This window comes from Cervus canadensis, chromosome 23 (genome assembly GCF_019320065.1).
Source record: "Cervus canadensis isolate Bull #8, Minnesota chromosome 23, ASM1932006v1, whole genome shotgun sequence".
NCBI lineage: Eukaryota > Metazoa > Chordata > Mammalia > Artiodactyla > Cervidae > Cervus > Cervus canadensis.
Window position 1 is genome coordinate 26,886,700 of NC_057408.1, and position 21,547 is coordinate 26,908,246.

At 38.1% G+C, this 21,547-nt stretch overlaps 1 protein-coding gene across 3 annotated transcripts in view; it reads right to left on the minus strand.

Annotated features, from left to right (window-relative positions):
• Positions 1-21,547, minus strand: part of CDH7 (cadherin 7) — a 141,004-nt gene that overhangs the window by 7,344 nt on the left and 112,113 nt on the right. For all 3 annotated transcript variants that reach the window (XM_043444332.1, XM_043444333.1, XM_043444331.1), the window contains 4 exons: positions 14,998-15,134; positions 13,591-13,712; positions 12,608-12,725; positions 9,280-9,531 (listed from right to left, as the gene is read on the minus strand). In XM_043444332.1, the coding sequence (XP_043300267.1) occupies positions 9,280-9,531; positions 12,608-12,725; positions 13,591-13,712; positions 14,998-15,134 (629 nt within the window). The remainder of the gene's footprint in view (positions 1-9,279; positions 9,532-12,607; positions 12,726-13,590; positions 13,713-14,997; positions 15,135-21,547) is intronic.

A 21,547-nucleotide genomic window follows, 5' to 3' on the forward strand; every position in this document is an offset into this window, starting at 1 on the left:
AACTGCTCTTCAGTGGTTATGGAGATAATCCCTGTATTAAAAGGAATATTTTCTGCCTAAGTAAGCACAAGATTATATATTTTAAAACATTTTATCACATGTCTTTCTGTCATATGGACTATACCTCTGAGTGGAGACAAAAGGAAAGATTTAGGCCTAGCTGGAGCCTAGACATGCACATGTATTGTGCTTGTTCATGAATTTATATATCCACTTCACAAATATGAGTTAACCATTTAGTACATGACTTTGGTATAGTTATACAATGTTGCACATACAGGTTGACATGCATTTCCTCATGGAACTTCGAATTAAAGTAAAGTGAAGTTGCTCAGTCCTGTCCGACTCTTTGTGACCACATGGACTGCAGCCCACCAGGCTCCTCCGTCCACGGGATTCTCCAGGCAAGAATCCTGGAGTGGGTTGCCATTTCCTTCTCCAGGGGATCTTCCTGACCCAGGGATAGAACCCTGGTCTCCTGCATTGTAGGCAGACACTTTACCATCTGCACCACCAGGGAAGTCCTTAAAATTAAATGGGGTGGACAAATACTCATCAAATAATAAAGACAACTGTATGTAAAAGAAAGACAGTGATAATTATTCCAAAAGAGGAAAATATGATCTTTCAAGGATATATCAGAGCTTCCTGGTGGCTCAGTTGGGAGAGAATCTGCCTGGTAATTCAGGAGACCCAGGTTTGATCCCCACGTCACGAAGATCTCCTGGAGAAGGAAATGGCAACCCACTCCAGTACCCTTGCCTGGAGAATCTCCCGACAGAGGAGCCTGGCGGGCCACCATCCACGGGTTGCAACTGTCAGACACAACTTAGTGACGACACCAGCACCACCAAGGATATATTAACCTATTAGGGGAAACAGATCAGAAGTAGTAGTAACTGAGGATAACTGAAGCCTGAGGGTCAAGAGGCGATATGGAAGAGTATTCTGGGCACAGTCAACCAGTGAACAAAAGTGTGAGACCAACACGGGTGAAGAGTAAAGACAGACACGGGAGGGAAGCCGGGAGATGTAGGCACTAGCAAGGGTTAAGGAGAGCACAGTATGATCAGATTTGTTTTTAGAAGAAAAAAAGTCATTCTGATTAGACTAGGGAGGCAGGGAAGAGTAGACGTGAGAAAAGAAGTTGGAACACTCTTCAAGCAGAAAATGCATAATGTTGACCTACATTTCTGATTGTAGAATTCAGTTTCCTAACATTCGATTCAACATTTCCCGAGTATCCCAGTGTGTAGGAAATAGTGCTGGGTACCGGCCAAATATAGCAAGAGCGATTCCCACATCCCAGCAGCTCACTGTGGAGGCTATATATACACAGATAAATATAGTACAAGTTGTCATGCAACTCGCTGTAAGAAGATACAGGCGTGCATGGGCGCCAAGAAGCAGGCAGACCGGGACAGCACCAGTCTAACTCGAGAGAAGCAGAAGATGGAGAAAAATTCAGAAGTTCACACTGTAAGTCAGTGCGCTCTTCTCTAATTTTTTTTTTTTTTTTGTATTGGGGTATAGCCGATTAACAATGCTGTGATGAAGGGACTCAGCCATACACAGACAAGCCCTTTCACCATCCAGGCTGCCACATAGCACTGAGCTGCACAGTGGGTCCTCGTTGGTGATCCATTTTAAACACGGCAGTGTGCACATGTCCATCCCAAACTCCCCATCTCTCCCTTCAGTGACCTCTGATTCCAACCTTTACTGTGGTGTGTGTCAGATACACATCTAGGCACTTAACCCGGAACATGGTTTTTACTGAATCACCTTGGCAGTATTTCGGTCCTACTTTTCTAACCCACTTCCCAGAGGCTAACAACAGAATAATTCACCTAGAACTTGATAGAATTCTGCAGATGTAATCTGATGACCACAAAATGGTACTAACTTCTAAATAAGGCTACTTCTATTAAAGAACAACTTTTTCCTTTCATGTATTAACATACTTTAAACATTCAGTCTGGGGCTCATTTTAAGCCACAGTCATTTAAATTACCTTCAAGTCAGTTTTCCTCATCCTTAAAAATCTGTAAAGGATTTTTAATGTGCATATGTAAACCAGTTAACTATCACTTTCTTAAATGTAACCCATTGTTTATAGACTACTTCCAAAAAGTAAATGTCTGAGCATAATTTAATTCAACAATATTTTTTAGAGAGCACAGATTTTCTAAAGCTATAAGCCCTAGAAGGGCAGTGATGCCATTCCACACAGATATAGCTAAAGCACAAAGAACAGTACCTGACAGATGATTTCGATAAATGTTTGTTAAACTGACAAACAGGTAAGGTACTATGGTGATATGCAGATAGCTCTTGTCATTAAGTTCAATAACTTAAATAAGAAAAAGCAATTATTATATAATGCAGTAGTTACAGAGCATTATAACATATGCTAAGAATATATGGATGGGAACATTTAGCCAGGATGCTCAGAGAACGCCTCACAGAAGAGATGACAGTAAGAGCTGATGGATGAGTCAGCCTTCACCAAGAAATATTATTTGCTCTATGGTCTTTATAAACATTCAGAATGTATTAGTCATAAAAGGCTGTCTAAATCTTCACTATTCAATGCGGCAGCCACAGGTGGTGAATGAGCATTTGAAATGCGGCTATCACTATTGCTCTAAGTGTAAAATGTACATGTGATGTTAAAGACAATTTTTAAGTAACATATAATAATAACTGATTACATGTTAAGATTACAATAGTTTGTTCATACTGCTTTAATATGTTGTTAGCATTTATTTCACTTTAAAAATATTTTTTCTAATGAGGTTCCCTTGAAAAGTTAAAATTACTCATGTGTTTCTTCTGGACAGTCGATTTAAAAGATTTGAAAATACCAGAAAAATCGTAATTGCATATGGTCTTATGGTTATAGTGGGGGATTTAATTACCAAATGACATATTAAATAGTGAAACAGCTATCCTACTACCGTTATTACTCTATTAGGTATAAGTGAAAAACAACCTAAATGAAAAATTGTTATTAGCATAATCAGAATACAAGTTGAGTAATTAATTATAAATAATTATTCACATCAATGGGCAAGTAGAACTTAGCTTTTTAATAACTGCTACCTCCCCCTACTTCAGCTTCCTTCTCTCCAAAATGGAGATAATATTGAAAGAAAGTATTTCACAGTACCTTTATGAAGATGAAGTGAATTTATATTTGCATCATACTTAAATAGTGCTACACAAAGTAAGCACTATCTGATTTCATTTAAAATGTCATTTTTCTGAATTTCTGTAATAAATTCTTACACACTCCAGTTCCTATTTCTTTGGTCTTGCTAAAATTTGAATCATATAACTGATGCACAGAAAGAAACATACACTTTCCCATTCACACGCATATGATTTTGATAACCCCTAGTTAATTTAGTTGATGTGTTTGATTATCTACTCTCTTCCATTTAGTGGAATATCAGATACTGGGCCTATTCATGAAGAGCATAACATGTAAAACAAATGTAGTAAGGTAAGTAGAATGCAATAAGTACTATTCACCAATTCACCCCAAAAGATTTTTTCTCTTGGGTGCCCTATGCTAGGCTTTGAGAACATAATGGTTTCACAAAAGAGAGATATTAAGATCATTACTTTCAAGGTTTTTTTTTTAAATATTTGAGCATGATAAACATTTATCAACTATGATACCCACTACAAAGGAAACACACAGGTTTTGTAATAAAGAATCATGGGAGTGAGGAGCACCTAATTTAACCAGGACATTCCCTCTTTGAAGGTAATACTGAACTGGGGCACTAAGAATAGTAAGAATCCAGTAGGTAAAGGAAGCTGGAAGAAGGTCTCAGGAACAGGGTGGTACATTTGAACATCATGGAAAGAAAGGCCACGTGGTTCTTCCTACTGGGTGAGTGAAGGATCAGATGGTCTAATGTCACTGAGACATGAGCAGGTATCAGAAGGTGCCTTGTTTGTGGGCTGTGAGGAACATCTGGATTTTATATAAGTATATTTAATGCTTCTGAGATGTTTCAAGCAATGAAATAATTTGTTTTAAAAAGGGAAATGACAGGAAAAATATAGGGCTACTAGTGAAGTTGGGCTGTGATCACAGAGAGGTGTTATTAGAAATGACACGAAAGAAAAGATGAAAAGGATGAGAGAAGTCAGCTTACTGCTTTGCCTGGATCTATGTGCTGTGTAATCAGATACAGGCAGATTCCTAGTAAGAGAGGGCCCAAGTTTGGATTTGCACTTATGAACCCACACTTCCCAGGTAGCTCAGTGGTAAAAAATTCGCCTGCCAATACAGGAGACACGGGTTCGGTCCCTGGTCAGGAAGATAGGCTGGAGGAAGGCATAGCAACCCACTCCAGTATTCTTGCCTGGAGAATCCCATGGACAGAGGAGCCTGGCGGGCTGCAGTCCATGGGGTCGCAAAGTCGGACACGACTGAGCTCACACACATGTGCATACACGCAGCCGAGGCAGAGTCACCTATTACTTATAGTCACAAAGAATAAGGAGCTGTAATTAATAAAATCCAAGTGCATGATTCAGATAGATATCAAATATAGCATTCTTAACTGAAATATAAACTGAATTTTAACGAAACCTCTTTGAAATCTCTACTGCAATAATTTTTTTTCCTTTTCTCTTTAGGCCAGATCTCAAATAAAGGCCTAAAACTGTAGAATATTATGAAATGGGAACATTTAGGTCCAACAGAAATACAAGTTAGGGATAATGACAAAAATCAAATGTTCTTTTCTACTACTGAGTACACCCAAACATTCATGGATTCATTCAGTATCATGTATGATATATGCCTTGTCTGTGTCCGATCATGATTTTCTGAGATGCTACATATATACAATGATGAAATACTGCTCAGTCATTGCCCCCAAAAGCAGGGGTCCACCAGACAAGATAGAAGAGTAGACAATCTGGTTTGGATTAATCAGCCAGGAAAGATGCTTTAAGATTGGTTTGCCGCCTTAGGAACAGCACCCCACTTGGACTCAGGAGCAAAGCAGGTTAAGTGCTGAATACAAAAAGGAGTTACTACTTGTTGGATTCTGGGGAGGGGTATTCCAAGCAAGAGAACAAAGCTTTTAAGAAGAGGTTAAAAAACAAAGCAGGATGAGTCTGACAAAGTGCTACTCTGCAATCTGACTAAAGTACACTGTGAGTGGAGAGAAAGAAGGTTCTACTGAGAGGGAGCAGTCAGGTCATAGAAAGAAGGTGATTCTAGTCTGTAGGCAATGGGGAGCCACAGAAATCTTATTTTAAGCTGGGCGTGTTGCAATCACATTTGCTTTTAAAAAGCTTACTCTCTCTGTGTTTCCATTAGATTGAAGATGATAGAGACTGGGGAAACTGCCATTAATTCAGGAGGGGAAAGATGGACCCTGGCCAAAATCAAGATGAGTATTAAGCCAGTGAAAGACACAGATTCAAGAATCAAAGTGAAATTAACAGCACTTAGGGGCTGATTGGCTACAGAGGATGGGACATACAGAAGAGTGCAGGCTGACCGATTCCACTCAAAACACACACAGTTCACTTCATTCGCTCAGTCGTGTCCGACTCTTCACGACCCCATGAATCGCAGCACACCAGGCCTCCCTGTCCATCACCAACTCCCGGAGTTTACTCAAACTCATATCCATCGAGTCGGTGATGCCATCTAGCCACACAAGTAGGGACCAAATCAAGAGAAGAGGCAGGGACGCAGGAAGATTGTTCAGTGTATGATAATTTCAGACTTCTCACGTCAGCAGTCTGACAGAACAATGACTGTACCTATCTAGTTCTGTTTAAGAACCAAACCAGAGATTTGCAAATCATCTGCATAGTTGAGAAACTGCTTTCCATGCCTCAGGACAGGAAGAAGTTTAATCGCAACTGAAATTGATCTTTCCTTTCCCTAAAAGGAGTATCACAAAGTTCCTCTCCATTAAATATGTGAGTTAGAATGATTTCATTGAAGGCTCACATGAGACAGAAAAACTGACCTAAGTACAATGAATATTTTATGCCTAAAGACAGCTAGTATATTTTGGTTGCCATGAAGAATAAGCTCACATTTAAAATACTCCCAAGCTTGAGAGGACACATTTAGGACTGTGTTAAGTGGAGGACACTTTAAATTAGACAGAGTTCACCAAAGAAGTCCTAAAGCCAGTAGGTGAAACAATCTCAGACAGACGGGCCATATATACAGATCTACAGGTGGTTCCCAGAGACACACGGGTCTTTCAGACTAGAAAATACTTACAGAAAAACACCTCATAAAGGACATCCCCGAGGAAGTCTGGGCTGTGTTTAGGCTTGGCTCTGACACCTTATAATGTTGTGCGTGTCTCCTCTAATATACAATTTTCTCACACGAAATGTAGGCATGGTGGTGGCTTACTTGCTCAGCTCTGTCCAATTCTTGCGACCCCATGGACTGTAGCCCGCCAGGCTCCTCTGTCCATGGGATTCTCCAGGCAAGAATACTGGAGGGGGTTGCCATTCCCTTCTCCAGGGGATCTTCCTCACCCAGGAATCAAACCTGGGTCTCCTGCATTGCAGGCAGATTCTTTACTGACTGAGCTATGAGTGATAGCTAATGTCTAACACTTAGTACCATCTCATTCAATGCAATCATTCTTTAGTATGTTTGCACTTGTTTGAAAGAGGAACACACCTGCTACTGTAAGTTAGCCACTGGAATCTGCTATATTATTATGCTCTATCTTTTCAGATCACAGTGCAGATTCATCTTTTACATACTGTCCTCATTTTTTTCTTTGCAATTTAATATTTTTACTTAAGTACTACTATCATTTATAAAGCCAGGAAAATATTTTCTTGTTGTATCAAATCATGAGTGGTCTCCACAGTTAAAAGCAGAGGAAAAAACTGTTAAGGTCTTGGTTTATCAGGGAAGAAAAGTGAAAAGAAGCATGAAACCTAAACATCCAGTTGCCAACCCTGGACACACCGGAAGAGCACTGATTTCATAAAGTGGACAGTGATTTCCACCAATGCCTTATAAACACTAGTCTAACTAATCTCTGCTGTGTCTGAAGAACCCAGAGCTAGAAGGGATGTTCTAGAACTTCAGTTTCTTGGACCTAAAGATCCAAATAGGGAAAGAACAAAACTTAATATAAATTCATACAACTTAAATATAAGCAACTAACAAGGGATTTAATCTCCCAACAGCTAAATCAAAAAATGGGCAGATCTAAATAGACATATCTCCAGAGAAGACATACTTTCATGTGCCTTCTTGACCATGTGTAAGTCAGACACATATCAAGTAATAGCACTTATATGTGGAATCTAATTTTAAAATGATGCAAATGAACTTATTTATAAAACAGACTAACAGGTTTCAAAATCAAACTTATGATTACATAAGCGAAACACAGGGATAAGGGATAAAATAGGAGATTGGGATTAATATATACCCACTATAAAAGACAGAACCAACAAGGACCTACTGTACAGTGCAGGGAATTCCACTCAATATTCTGTAATAAGCTACATGGGAAGTCTGAAAAAGAATGGACATAGATAGATGTAAAAACTGATTCACTTTGCTATACACCTGAAACAACATTGTAAATAAGAAAACAATACTCCGATAAAATTAAACACACACACACAAAGGAAAATATTTACCTTCTAGGTTATCCAGCTACTATAAAATAAATATACAACTTACCTCTTATTAACATGTTTTAAAATCTGGTAAAGAAATAATAAGCAGTTTGCAATGGTCCAGTCTTTTTCAAAACTGACTCAAGTCCTTTACATTATATTCAGACTTTCATTGGGAATTACTTGCCATTTCTAATGAATTTCTAAAAGTTTTGGCCATCTGTATGACGCTATATGAAAAAAAATAGCTTATGCCCTTCTAGATTTGGTTAGCTGAAGGAAATAACTTCCATTTTCATGAGATTATTTCCACAGTGTATTAGTAATTAGGTCTTACCTTGGTTAATAGGTTAAGAACTTGCTTTATCAATAAGACTTAAAATTTATGGAATGCTCACTAGATGGTTGGCACATGAATTATCATTTAATTTTCACAACAGCTTTATGAATTTAGCTATATTATTTTCTCCTTTGAGATTAAGAAGCTAGCCTTAGAAGAATTAATGTTCCCCTTGGTGAAGAGCTTGTATATGTCCAGTCAGTTGGCTCACTCAGTTGTGTCCGACTCTTTGTGACCCCACGGACTGCAGCATGCCAGGCTTCCCTGTCCATCACCAACTCCCAGAGCTTGCTCAAACTCATAGTACATGTTGGAGGCAGGCATAAAAGCTAGCTTTTACCTAACTCCATAAATTCTTGCTTTTAAATATTATACAATTATGATTCTCATTGCTAAATTCTGCTTTTATAAAAATATAAATGCATTTACAAATTATACTAAGCCCCAAGAAAACACAAGAGTACAGGCTCAGATGCAATATTAAATGCTTACTGTCCTCACTGTAGGAAACTACACTTTGCCTTCACAGAATGTAAAGGAATAAACCCATTACCCAATGCCCATGTTGGACGCCTTCCAATTTTTAAAAGGATGCTGCATAATCTCTTATAAAACTGCAATTCTAATATGAGTTATAAATCAAGCTTAACCACATAATAAAGTAATCATGGAAAAGTACAATTACATATGTAAATTCTTCTTGGGAAATTTTGCACTGCTGAAATTGTAATCTTTTGAGCTTTGCAAATAGTAAAATGTAGTTTAAATCTTTTCTGAAAAGAGGCAGGATGTAAAGTCATCATTTCTTTTTTTTATGCCCTCATATCCATTGGTCTTTTTTAAAAAATTATGATGTATTTCAAACACACAGGCAAGAATAGAGACTAACATAATGTTCATGTCTTAAGGAGTTAAGTACTAGATTCCACTGAAGGCCATGATTTCCAAAATAAGCATATTATCGAAATAACATAGAAAAGATTCTCTCTAGTCTCATTGGGCCTCCTGAACTCTAAAACAAATAGGCTGGAGGATATGGTAAATGCTTTTTAAAATCTTTAAAAACAACATTTTCAACAGAAGCCATTTATCTTCACTGATGTTTACAAAATAAAAATTGACGATTTCACTTTTAACCGTATCACTGGAAAGCGTGGCCGAAGGTCATTCCTCTGTGAGCCAAACAGCATGGGTGAGACTATGTGCACGTGTTCTCAGAATGTATGAGAAGTCCTGACCGCCGGCGGCTGTGACTGCTCTTACACAGCATCGCAAACGGCACCTACCCAGCAGGGTCAGGACACAGGCCAGAATCGCGATCAGGGCCCCCGTGCTGAGCCCGGCGGGGAGGACGTAGGCCTCCGCGTTGCAGGTCTGGGCGACCCCGTCTGCGTCACAGTCACACACGCGGATGGTGAGGGTGTTGGTGCTGCTGAGCGAAGGCGACCCGCTGTCCACGATGAAGATGGGCAGGTAGTAGACAGACTGCTCCTGTCTCCGGAAACCATTTCTCCTGGTGAGGATTGAGGCTGTGTTGTCTAGGGTGAAGAGAGCAAACGTATAGAATACAAGATTTCTGATGGACTCTGCACCCCCAAACTTCATCTGACTTAAAGTCACTCTCCTTAGCTTCTTTTGATAGAGAGCCATATTTCCAAATACTGGTTCATCTGCATACATTTTTAAAAACTTACATCGTGCTACATGGTTATGGCCAAAGAAACAGTTATAAAGTAAAACTAAACAGGAAACTGTTTATCCATCATTTATCATATTAAAAAGTGTATACTAGATATAATTTTTACAATCTGAAATTTCAAACCATATGCTTATAGAAAGGATAATAATAATTAACAGGTTAAATATTTTTGCAATGTCATTGGAGAGATAGGTGAAATTTCCAATCCATCCTTTCTTTGACAATTTCCAAGCCCAATACACAACCAAGTAAAATAAGCCACTCTTGTTTTAATTAAAAAGAGTACACAAAGTTATTCAAAAGAGGAATTGTTATATAATTTTTAAAAATCCATAAGGCCCATAGCATTACCAAAACATCATGTATATAAAAACATTTTATCAGTGATAAATTAGGCCATTTGAAATTAATTTATATTCAATATTTTATTTCATCTAAACAATTAGTTACTATGAAACTTTTAACAGTGGTAAGTCTGAATGACATAGCTGTATGATATAACTTTAATTTCTATATCAGAAATAGACTTTTTAAATCTGCTAACAATTTGTTCAGTTACCTTACCTTAATTAATAAAGGAATTTCTGTGATTTTAAAATTTATAGCAATTAATTAAAATATAATGGCAAAGAGGGAACTCTGGGACCATAGTTTTATCTACTGTGCTTTAATATACAGTGTTATCAAAGAATTAACAATACTCTAATCAAAGAGCCAGCTGACATCTACTCTCTCTAACAGCCCAGAAGAGCATGCAACTCATGAGACTGGAATTACAAATGTAACAGGAAGAAAAGTGTTTGGTGTTCAGCTGGTAGGTTTCTATATAAACAAATCTTTTATTTTAAAATGTAAGAATTCAAGAGAGTTCATTTAAAAACTACACATGGAGTTGAAGGATATTATGTTGAGCATGTTTCTGTAACTTAACACACACACACACACACCACTAGTCTGCCTTCCTACTGATCAGATGTTATACATATTTATGACTTGATACACAAAGGTTTTTCAGAGTTGCAGATTTGTAATCTAACATGCCTGGCATCAAATAACACACACATACAACAAATTGGGGAGTACATGCTGAAATGTCCAATATCTGATAGGTGATTTTTAAATTTGTAGTAATGTCCCTATGCTTGGGAAAGAGATCATAAAGTTCACCATGTTCTCTATGTACCCCCTAAAATGGAACCCAACATTTGAACTGGTGATCCTTCTTCCTGTTCCTTATGTTTTCCTCCAAGATTCCCATAAGCAAGGGCTTGACTTGGGAAAAGTTTTTAATTGTGTGGCTGGGATGAATTCCCGGAAAATCCAACCATTTTAGTTCCTGTGCTGGTCCAACAATCATGGTGGTGCTGGCTGATGACAGGTGGGGGAAATATTCAGACCCTCTGAGGCCAAACTCTCCTCTGTACAAGTGCTGAGAATGGTCTTTTCCAACTATGATGAAGACAGAGAGCCTGGGATTACCCACACAGAGAATGTGCTTCCTTTTATGTTGTGAATGGGAAAAGACAGTATCCTCATTAAGCAGAGAGTGGCATCAGAAAAAATATTATTTTCAGATAGAATTTTTGAGGCCAAAGCTGAATTTTCTCCAGTAAAATAGTTGGTGGCTTCAGGTAAAAGCACTTGCAATGTCCATTGTCTGAAAGCAAGTCTTTTTAGTAAGTCAGACTGGACTAACACATTCTACATTTGGTTTTTCTGAAACTTGAATCACATATTAAAACTGGAAAAATTACACTTTCTATATTGTTGGGGTATATACTCCTCTCTGGTGGCTCAGAAAGGAAAGAATCTGCCTGTAATGTGAGAGACCTGGGTTCAATCCCTGGGTTGGGAATATCCCCTGGAGGAGGAAATGGCAATCCACTCCAGTATTCTTGCCTGGAGAGTCCCATGAACAGAAAAGTCTAGCAGGCTATAGTCCATGTGGTCGCAAAGAGTTGGACATGACTGAGCGACTAACACTTTGAACTTTTGATAATCCTCTCTCTTTGTGTTTACACACGCACACATACATACATCACAGTTAGATAATAAATAGCAAGTTCTCATGTTTCTTTGAAAAGTTTTTATGATTGTCTATATACTATCTATTGGAGAAGGAAATAGCAACCGACTCCAGTATTCTTGCCTGGAAAATTACATGGACAGAGGATCCTGGTGGGCTACAGTCCATAGGGTCAGGTAAGACTCAGACACAACTTAGTGACTAAATACACTATCTATATGGCTGTAAGTGTGTGTGTGTGTGTTTATATAATTGAGCAAAACCAGAAACTAGCTACAGATATTTGGAAAATGTTTCTATAATGACATTTATAAAACTGCTTTTCTCTGTAGCAGAGAAATGGGATTTGGAATGACAGGGAATTCGTTATTCCTTTTAAATTCTGTATTTCTTTGCATCAAGAGTATATTATTTCCATGGATACTTTTATGCTAAAAATGAAACAATAACTGATGTTGACACTGAAAATGCTATGTCAAAGTTGATTTAGGTTGAAATGTGTTATGTCCAATTACTTTCCTAATGTCTCAAGTTATGCCTAGGTAATATAATCCTTACTAAGGCATTTAGCTGACCCTCTACTGATTAGATACTCTGGTTAAAGAGCTTTGTATACAAACAAGGAAGCAAATAGCCAGAAAGAAAAGACAGAGAGATGAATCTGTCCTCTTCCCTCTTTGGATTAGGCCTAAAATGATTTAAGTAGCAGTTTCTTCTTCATGACGGAAAATCCATAGATAAAAATTACTTGAGGGGCTCATTTAAATGTCCTTGCTGTTATGAGGAAAAAAATAAAAATCTCCTATCAGCATTCCTGAGTGAGAAAAAGCTCTCCTGTTTAGAAAGCGCCTACCTGTTGCCTCCTCTGGTGACAACAGTTAAACCTTACCTTTGTTGTCTTTCAATGAAAAGTTGTGGTTGTTTGTTGCATCAGTTGTTAAGCTGAAATAAAACTGGTGGCCATTGGATGGCTCATCTTTATCGACAGCACTGACTTTCTGGATAACCTAGGAAGGAATAGACAATGTAAAACAGGACAGCATGTCAGTGTGCTGTGTTTTTTGAGCAGAGAACAGAGCGGCTTAACACTGATGATAAATACTGTCCTGGGGAATGAGCTGGGGAAGGGTCCGGTGTACTGAAATGAGGACTTCCCTGGTGGCTAAGACAAGAAACAATCTGCCCACAATGTGGGAGACCTAGGTTTGGGGAAGATTCCCCTGGAGAAGGAAATGGCAATCCAGTCCAGTATTCTCGCCTGGAAAACCCCATGAACAGAGAAGTCTGACGGGCTACAGTCCATGGAATCACAAAAAGTCAGACACGACTGAGTGACTAACACACATACTGATATGAAGGCAATCTAAAAAGGGCTCTGAAAATCAAATCATGTTCTTTTCAAAATGCGTATTTGAACTGACTTTTGTGAACCTCACAGATAAGCCATACCAACTGATTATACCTTATCAGAAACATCACAAGACACTGACAATACGGATAACCAGACCAAACCACAAGGAAGCTACACTCCACTAAATTCGTGGAACTTCAAAGTATGTTGTGTAACATGGGAAATGGCCCAATCAAGCTTCACATGCTATATTTCTCTTTAAAAAAGCCTAAGCCCTTAACATCTACCATGGCTTTTACAATGTTTACCTTTCTTCTGGAGGAATTTTTTTCATCATCCCAATTAAACCAGAATTTGAAAGTTCCTTTAATATTAGTTTATGCTATACATCAAAGTGTTGGTTTTGCTGAAACATGCTGATGATATTTCATCTTAAAGCTGGCAGGATTTCAAAGGCAGCTACCGCTGGGTATTTTTAAAGAAATCACGAAGGAGGAGGCTGGTATTCTGAAGCCTCTTACCTGGCCTGGCTGGGCGTTTTCACAAACAGTGGTCTCATAGTCCATGGCAAACTCAGGGGCGTTGTCATTGATGTCAAGGATAGTGATTGCTACATAGCCTCTTCCCACCTGAGATGGATTCTCTAGTAAAGAGGAAAAGATTTTCTCATTTACAGGCATACCTTATTCTATTGCACTTTGCTTGAATGTGCTTTGTAGAGATTGTGTGTTCTACAAATTGAAGGTGTATGCCAACTCTTCAGCAAGCACATCCATCAGTCCCATTTCTGCAACAATACCAGCTCACCTACCTCCTGTCTCTGTCCCATTTTTGGTAATTCTCACAGTATTTCAAAACTTATATTTATTATGTGTTATGGTGACCTCTGATGTTCCTAATATTCTTACATCTGAAGGTTCAGATGACAGCAATCTTTGGCATTAAAATATTTCTTAGGGTGTCAATGTTGTTTCTCTAGACATAATGCTATTTATTGCAAACTTCACAGAATACTGATTAGTATAACTTTCATATGCACTGGAAAACCAAAACCTGTGACTCATCACTTTAATACTCACTTTAGTACAGGTGGCTGGAATTGAACCTGCAACCTCTGATCTCTGCTTGTGCTTAGAGTAAAGCTATTACTTCAATGCCATCTTTCTTAAGAAACTTATATTATGAACAGTTAGAATCAATCAAAAATGTCTGCCTCTAAAGCGCAAATCTAATAAGGAAATGATCATGCTTCAAGTAAAATCTAGAAGCATAACACTGCAGATTTTAAAGACAGAAACAGAAATTCTGATCCAAATGTCATATACACACAGACAGTGACAAAGAAGCCATGAATTTCAATATTATCTGATGCTAGAGTTCCTTTTGTATGAATATATCTATAATATTACCTATGAATATATGAATTCACAAATTCATATATATATGAATAAATGAATATATCTATACATATTACCTATGTATATATATACCATATTATAAACATGCATACAATGTAATTGTGCATTGTTCTCAAAGTTTCTCTCATCAAGGATAAAAATTAGTTTAGAGCATGTACAAACTTGAGTGTCTGGCTAGAGACCAGCTGACTGTTTTTGTAAGCTACTGAACCAACCCATGTCAGCGTAGATGCAGCACATGAAATACGACCACGAGATAAGAAGAAACTGGCTGAGGGTAAATCAGGCCCATTATTTTATGGTAACTGCATTCCATTAACTTTCAAGTATTAGCAAACCAAGTTAGAAAATGTAAGTATATTTCACACCTTGAAATTAGGGAGTTTCAAAATTTTACTGAATTCCAACAAGTATCTAGTAAAATTCAAGTTGAAATTATAAATTCATGGCAGCCCATTCTCCACTCTCAATGTCCTCCATCCCAAGTCAATGTTAAACCTTACAACTTACGGCTCTCCATTGCAAGGACTGTGATATTGTGAACAGCGTTCGTCTCTCGATCCAAAGATTTGGCGGTTGTAATAACTCCACTGTTGGCATCGATATTGAAGTATCTCTCCAAATCTGTGTTTCTGTCAATTGAATACCTAATATTTAAAAAAATAAAAAAAGCACTTCAATATTTACATCTGATTATAATTTGCTCTATTTATTTTGCTAATTGCACATCAAATCACCAAATTCTGCTTACTCAACAATCTGTCATATTAACATAGAATATGCCTAGTTTAAAACTGCACCAATGTTCTAGTTGATTCATCATCTGCTTGTCAGTAACCTCTGCTTTTCTGTCCAACAGTACAAAATAAAAAACAATCGTATAATTAGCATAATTATCTTCAAAGTAGATTTGAATATGCCATTATAAACTCCAAACAGTGGCTCCTAAAAAGCATTTACAACATATTTAGTATCCCTGGTCATGATTAGAGGTACCTCTAAAATGAAATACATATAGATAACTCACCCATTCACATATACTGAATAACATCTTGTGTCTTAATAACTCCAGCCTGATCTTAACCTTTCTTCTTTTTGTATCACTTACTCAGGGACCACAGACATGTTTCATGAACCCCGCACCATGCAGAAAAGGGAGCCCTGGTACACTGTTGGTAGGAATGTAAACTGGTACAAGCACTAGAGAAAACAGGATGGAGGTTCCTTAAAAAAAAGAAAACCACTCCTGGCCATATATATGGAGAAAACCATAATTTGATAAGATACATATACCTGATGTTTACTGCAGCACTATTTACAATAGCAAGACATGGAAGCAGCCTAAATGTCCATCAAAAGAGGAATGGATAAAGATGTGGTATACACATTCAATAAAGTATTAATCAGCCATAGAAAAGGACAGAATAATGTCATTTGTAGCAACATGGATGGACCTACAGATTGTCATACTGAGTGAAGTCAGATAGACAAGTATCAAATGATATAACTTATAATCTAAAAAAAGGTGCAAAGTAAAACAGAAGATAGAGTCACAGATGCAGAAAACAAACTATGGTTACCAGGGGAAAGCAGGGAGGAATAAACTGAGACACTGGGATTGATATAAACACAATACTATATAAAATGGATAACTAATAAGGACCTACTGCATAGCACGGGGAACTCTACTCAAAACCCTGCAATGGTCTTTGTGGGGAAGGATCTAAAGAAAAAAAAGTGGATATATGTATAACTGAACCACTTTGCTATATACCTGAAACAACACTGTAAGTCAACTACAATCCAATATGAAATAAAAATCTTTAAAACTCCCTCAAATTATTCAAACATTTTCTTAAAATATCTGCTCTCCAAACATTAGTGAAAAACTACTGCTCTACTTGTATTCTTATTCAATTATGCTATTTTTTGTTCCATATACAAAATGCAACCTTTGCTCAATAATGACTATCTTCAAATGCACTCACCATCTTTCTACTTGGGTGAAATAAGGACTGTCATTTAAAAACAAATGAATGGACAAATAAACACACACCCAATTTCAGAAAGTATTCTATGCTTCCTGAGTACTTTACTGATGATTATTAAATAGAATCATCTACTACTACTCTGCTCTATAACAAGATGCAAGGAACATAAAAAGGAAAGAGAAGACATCAAAAAAGGTTACCAAAAAATTGACCACAAACCAGCAAACATTACTGTCTTTGTGCAGCAACAGGTATTTGGGTATTCAGAATATTAGAAAGCTATCTAATGGCTTCTGTTTTCTAGATGGCATAGGAGACAAGATTATCAGCTAAGACAGAAAGGAGAAGGTGGTTTGAGGAGCAGAGAGAATTCGTTTTTTTAGAGGAGACCAAAAATGCATAGACTAGGGAGAGTATAATGGAATAAGCTACACATTGTGGATTGCTCCTTTGAGACTTATGTCCATTAATTTAATGTGAAGCCAGTCATCCTATTTGTCTGTCTTGCTTGTTTGCAGATGTGTGTGAAGGAGAGGGTTGGGTTTAGCCAGGTATGGACAATCAAAGGAGAAGATCAGGGTAGATTCAGACATCTGCCCAGGAGTGATAAAGAAGACCCAGGGTCTCTAAGCTCGTAAGAGGGAACGGAGGAAATATGAGAAGGCAGATTGACATGACGTGGTAGCATCACCAAGTGGCAGGACTTCCTCAGGATCCAGAATTGCTGAGGTGGGAGGTAGCAGATAGAGAGTAGATGCTTGAAGTAGATTTTCAACAGCAGCTCAGAATAAGAATCTATGACAAAACTGGGGCAAAGAAACAGATCATTAAACTCAAAAAGACTAAGAAAGTGAGAGGCCAGATAGCAATCATCATGCCAAAAGTGATGGTAGAGAAAGATGAAATAATCTGAGTATTAAAAGACTCAACAAATCAATGTGATTACTGTATATTTGGTGGTGGATAGCAATGGGAAAAGTTTTGAGTGAAGTGTGGTGATGCATTCTGCCAAGAGTTGAGAGTTTGGAAGGGAAAAGAGAACTAGTTTGAAAATGGCAAGGGCAGTACAAAGGGTGCTCACCCGCACCTCCAGGATCTGTGCTACATGAAACATGAGAGAAAAAATGCATCTTAACTGAAAGTCCCTACACCCTCTACTTACCATCTATTTATTGCAGCTAAGTGTCTTCATTCAAATCAAGACATTCTATTTAACCTGTCTGTCCTATCTCCTGACCTCAAGAACATTTTTCTTTGGGTTTGGACCCTTTTCTATCTATAAAGCTTTATTAGAATCAAAAACATGTGTTTTTCATTAAAAAAAAAAAAAACAGATTTCTTCCATTTGTGTCAAGTTCTTTGTTGGCCTCCATTCTGTCAAATCCATTGTTCCCTTCTCTCTTCTTACTTTTTATCTCATCCTAGTTTCCAACAATTGACCCCTGACAACTCCTTAAAACACATTCTCCTTGTGCCTTTATTAACACCATCTATTCTTTGGTTTTCTCCTACATTACTATCTGCCCCTTTCAAGACCTCAGTTGGTTTACCCTCTCCTCCATGATCTTTAATTACTTCCCCCCAAACCTTTCCCACAGATCCCCTTCTCTTTGAAAAAAAAAAAAAACAATTTTCCTTCCATCTTATATGGCCCTGTAGCATAACTCAGTTCTATAATTTTGATGACCCCTACCATTTATATAAAAATCTCCTTGGCCAACCAGACTGACTTATTGAATTACCTGCTTAGTAGAACCACATATAAATAAACAATGTGAACTGCAATGTGACATTCTCAGACTGCTGTTCTGTCTCCTAAGGTCTCCCACACCACCTCCTCCCTCACCCTTCTCCACCTGAGCAAATGACATCACCTGTCACATGGATGCTCAAGCTAAAAACATAGATTTCTCTCTCTTGTCCCTGCATCAATTTGTCAATATCTGCTCTCAAGTGCAGTCACTCCAAGCTACCACATACAAGCTCAGATTCTGCATTAGTCTACTCTTTATCAGCATACTTCCATTCTTATTGTCTACAATCTACTTTCCACACAATAGCCATGCAAGAACAGACATAAATTTTCAGTTACATAGAAAAGCCAGATCTTCTCTGAAATACTGCTTTAGTCAAACCAGTTTATGTCATTATTTCACATTATTAATATATTCTCTTTATATATACCTATGACCATATACACATGTATTATCATATATATAATTCAATGATAATAGAATTAATGTTTGACAAGAAAATATAATTTAATATCTATGCATCAATGGAGTCAATACTAAAAAGCCTGAATTGTTCCTTTTTTTTTTTTTCAGTCAACTGTGGTAATGTTAGCATATTCAGGAAAAAAGTAACTTCTAGATTCTTACAAAGCAAAAAGGCCTTGAACTTGCCACATAGCTCTCTAAATGAGTTCATGTAATTCCTCACAGACTAAAGTCAATAACTAAAACATCTGCCTCTATTATCAGTAGTCTCAAAGCTTCCCAGCATTAGAATAAAGGACATTAAACTCAAGAATTCATTTAATATGTTAAATATCTCCAATTTCTGTTCACCTCATGGAAAAACCCCTAAATCTTTTAGGAATAGAGTTATCACCTATGCCTCTATAAGTTTTCAGAAGAATGGATACTAGAGTTTCTACTATCCAAATACTGATCATTTCAAAATCATAAGCTCTGCAGCTTCCACTTATAAATTGTGTGGTAGCTTTAGTTTTAACTCTCATTTGCTCTTGTTGCTGTTTAGTTGCTCTGTCATGCCAGACTCTACGACCACATGAACTGTAGCCCACCAGACTCCTCTGTCCGTGGGATTTCACCAGGCAAGAATACTGGAGTGGGTTGCCATTTCCTTCTCCAGGGGATCTTCCCGACCCAGGGATCGAACCCAGGTCTTCTGCATTGGCCAGTGGATTCTTTACCACTGAGCCACCAGGGAAGCCTGACAACTCTCATTTAGCTCTCACTAAATAGCCATACCAGTGGTCATGTGTGGATGTGAGAGGTGGACTATAAAGAACGCTGAGCACCGAATAATTGATGCTTTTGAACTGCGGTGTTGGAGAAGACTGTTCAGAGTCCCTTGGACTGCAAGGAGATCCAACCAGTCCATCCTAAAGGAAATCAGACCTGAATATTCATTGGAAGGACTGATGCTGAAGCTGAAACTTCAATACTTGGGCCACCTGATGCGAAGAGCTGAATCATTTGAAAAGACCCTGATGCTGGGAAAGATTGAAGGCAGGAGGAGAAGGGCATGACAGAGGATGAGATGGTTGGATGGCATCACCCACTCAATGAACATGGGTTTGGGTAAACTCCGGGAGTTGGTGACGGACAGGGAGGTCTGGCGTGCTGTGGTTCATGGGGTCGCAAAGAGTCGGACACGACTGAGCGACTGAACTGACTGAAATAGCCATACACACACATACGCAAATATATATGGTATTTGATAATTTGTGAATCATTCTGATATTCTTATGTCTCCCTTTCACTCATTCACATACTCAGCAATTAATCTGGAGTATCTACCTGTGATACTCTACTTCAGGAAATATGGTATATAAACAAAGTATTTTGAAAGACAGCATTTTTTTTCATGCTCCCGGACACTTTTATTATTTTTTTCCATTTATTTTTATTAGTTGGAGGCTAATTTCTTTACAATATTGTAGTGGTTTTTGCCACACATTGACATGAATCAGCCATGGATTTACATGTAATCCCCATCCCAATCCCCCCTCCCACCTCCCTCCCCATCCCATCCCTCTGGGTCTTCCCAGTGCACCAGCCCTGAGCACTTGTCTCATGCATCCAACCTGGGCTGGTGATCTGTTTCACCCTTGATAGTATACTTGTTTCAATGCTATTCTCTCAGATCATCCCACCCTCGCCTTCTCCCACAGAGTCTAAAAGTCTGCTCTGTACATCTGTGTCTCTTTTTCTGTTTTGTATATAGGGTTATCATTACCATCTTTTTAAATTCCATATATATGCATTAGTATACTGTATTGGGCTATATCTTTCTGGCTTACTTCATTTTGTATAATGGGCTCCAGTCCAATACAGTCCATTATACAGAGTGAAGTAAGCCAGAAAGATAAAGACCAATACAGTGTACTAACGCATATATATGGAATTTAAAAAGATGGTAACAGCAATTTAAAAGAAGTATTCAGGAGGAAACCAACAAATTGCTGTTCTCAAGTAAGATGAAGGGAACAAGGGCAAGAGTGGGGAAGAGAAAGAGGTATTAACTTGAGAAGGGATGGAAGACTCTGGCAGGGACCAGGAGTAGACAAACAACAGTTACTGTACTTCTTAATCACAAGGACTTGGGATCCCCAGCTTTAAAGGGGTTCCTAGTTTCTACCAGGCCCTCTGGACATGCAAAAAGCGGGAATTTCTGTATGAGACATTAGTTAATGATAAAGATACCTAAGGGGAATAAAAATTCCTTAACCAAGAGAAATAAAGAAAATATAGCACTTTTTAGAATGAGTGGTGCAAACTGTCTCTGAATTAGTCTGGGAGGGCTGAGTGAGGCCAAGAGAGAAAAAAAAAAAAACACTCCGAAGAAGTTCAGAGATGTACGCTCTTTCTAGCTCCGGATCTACTAGTTTGGGGACAGAGAAAAACAATTGCCTGAGTCAATTAGAGGCTGAACAGGAAAGGAAAGGACTGGTGTTTCTCTCATCATGACCCAAAGTTATCTTTAATGCAATTTCTGCTGCAGTTAGTGGTGATTGCACACTCACAGTGATCCTTCTGGTTTCTATAAATTACAGCCTAAAATACTTGACTTCCTTCACTGTAGGTTGGAGTGACCAATTAAAGAGATCGCTTCCATATTTCTGCAGCACCAGCAGTTAAGGTTTCTGCTCTATTTATTATGCATACGCCTCCAAATCTCAATATCCAGTCTCAATCCTTTGCCTGAGATTTCGTAAACTACCCCAAATACCGGCAACATCTTCTGTTAAAGGTCAGTATATCCAAAAGTGGATTCATCAACTTTCCCCCCAACAGTCCCTCCCCCTAAATATACTAAGA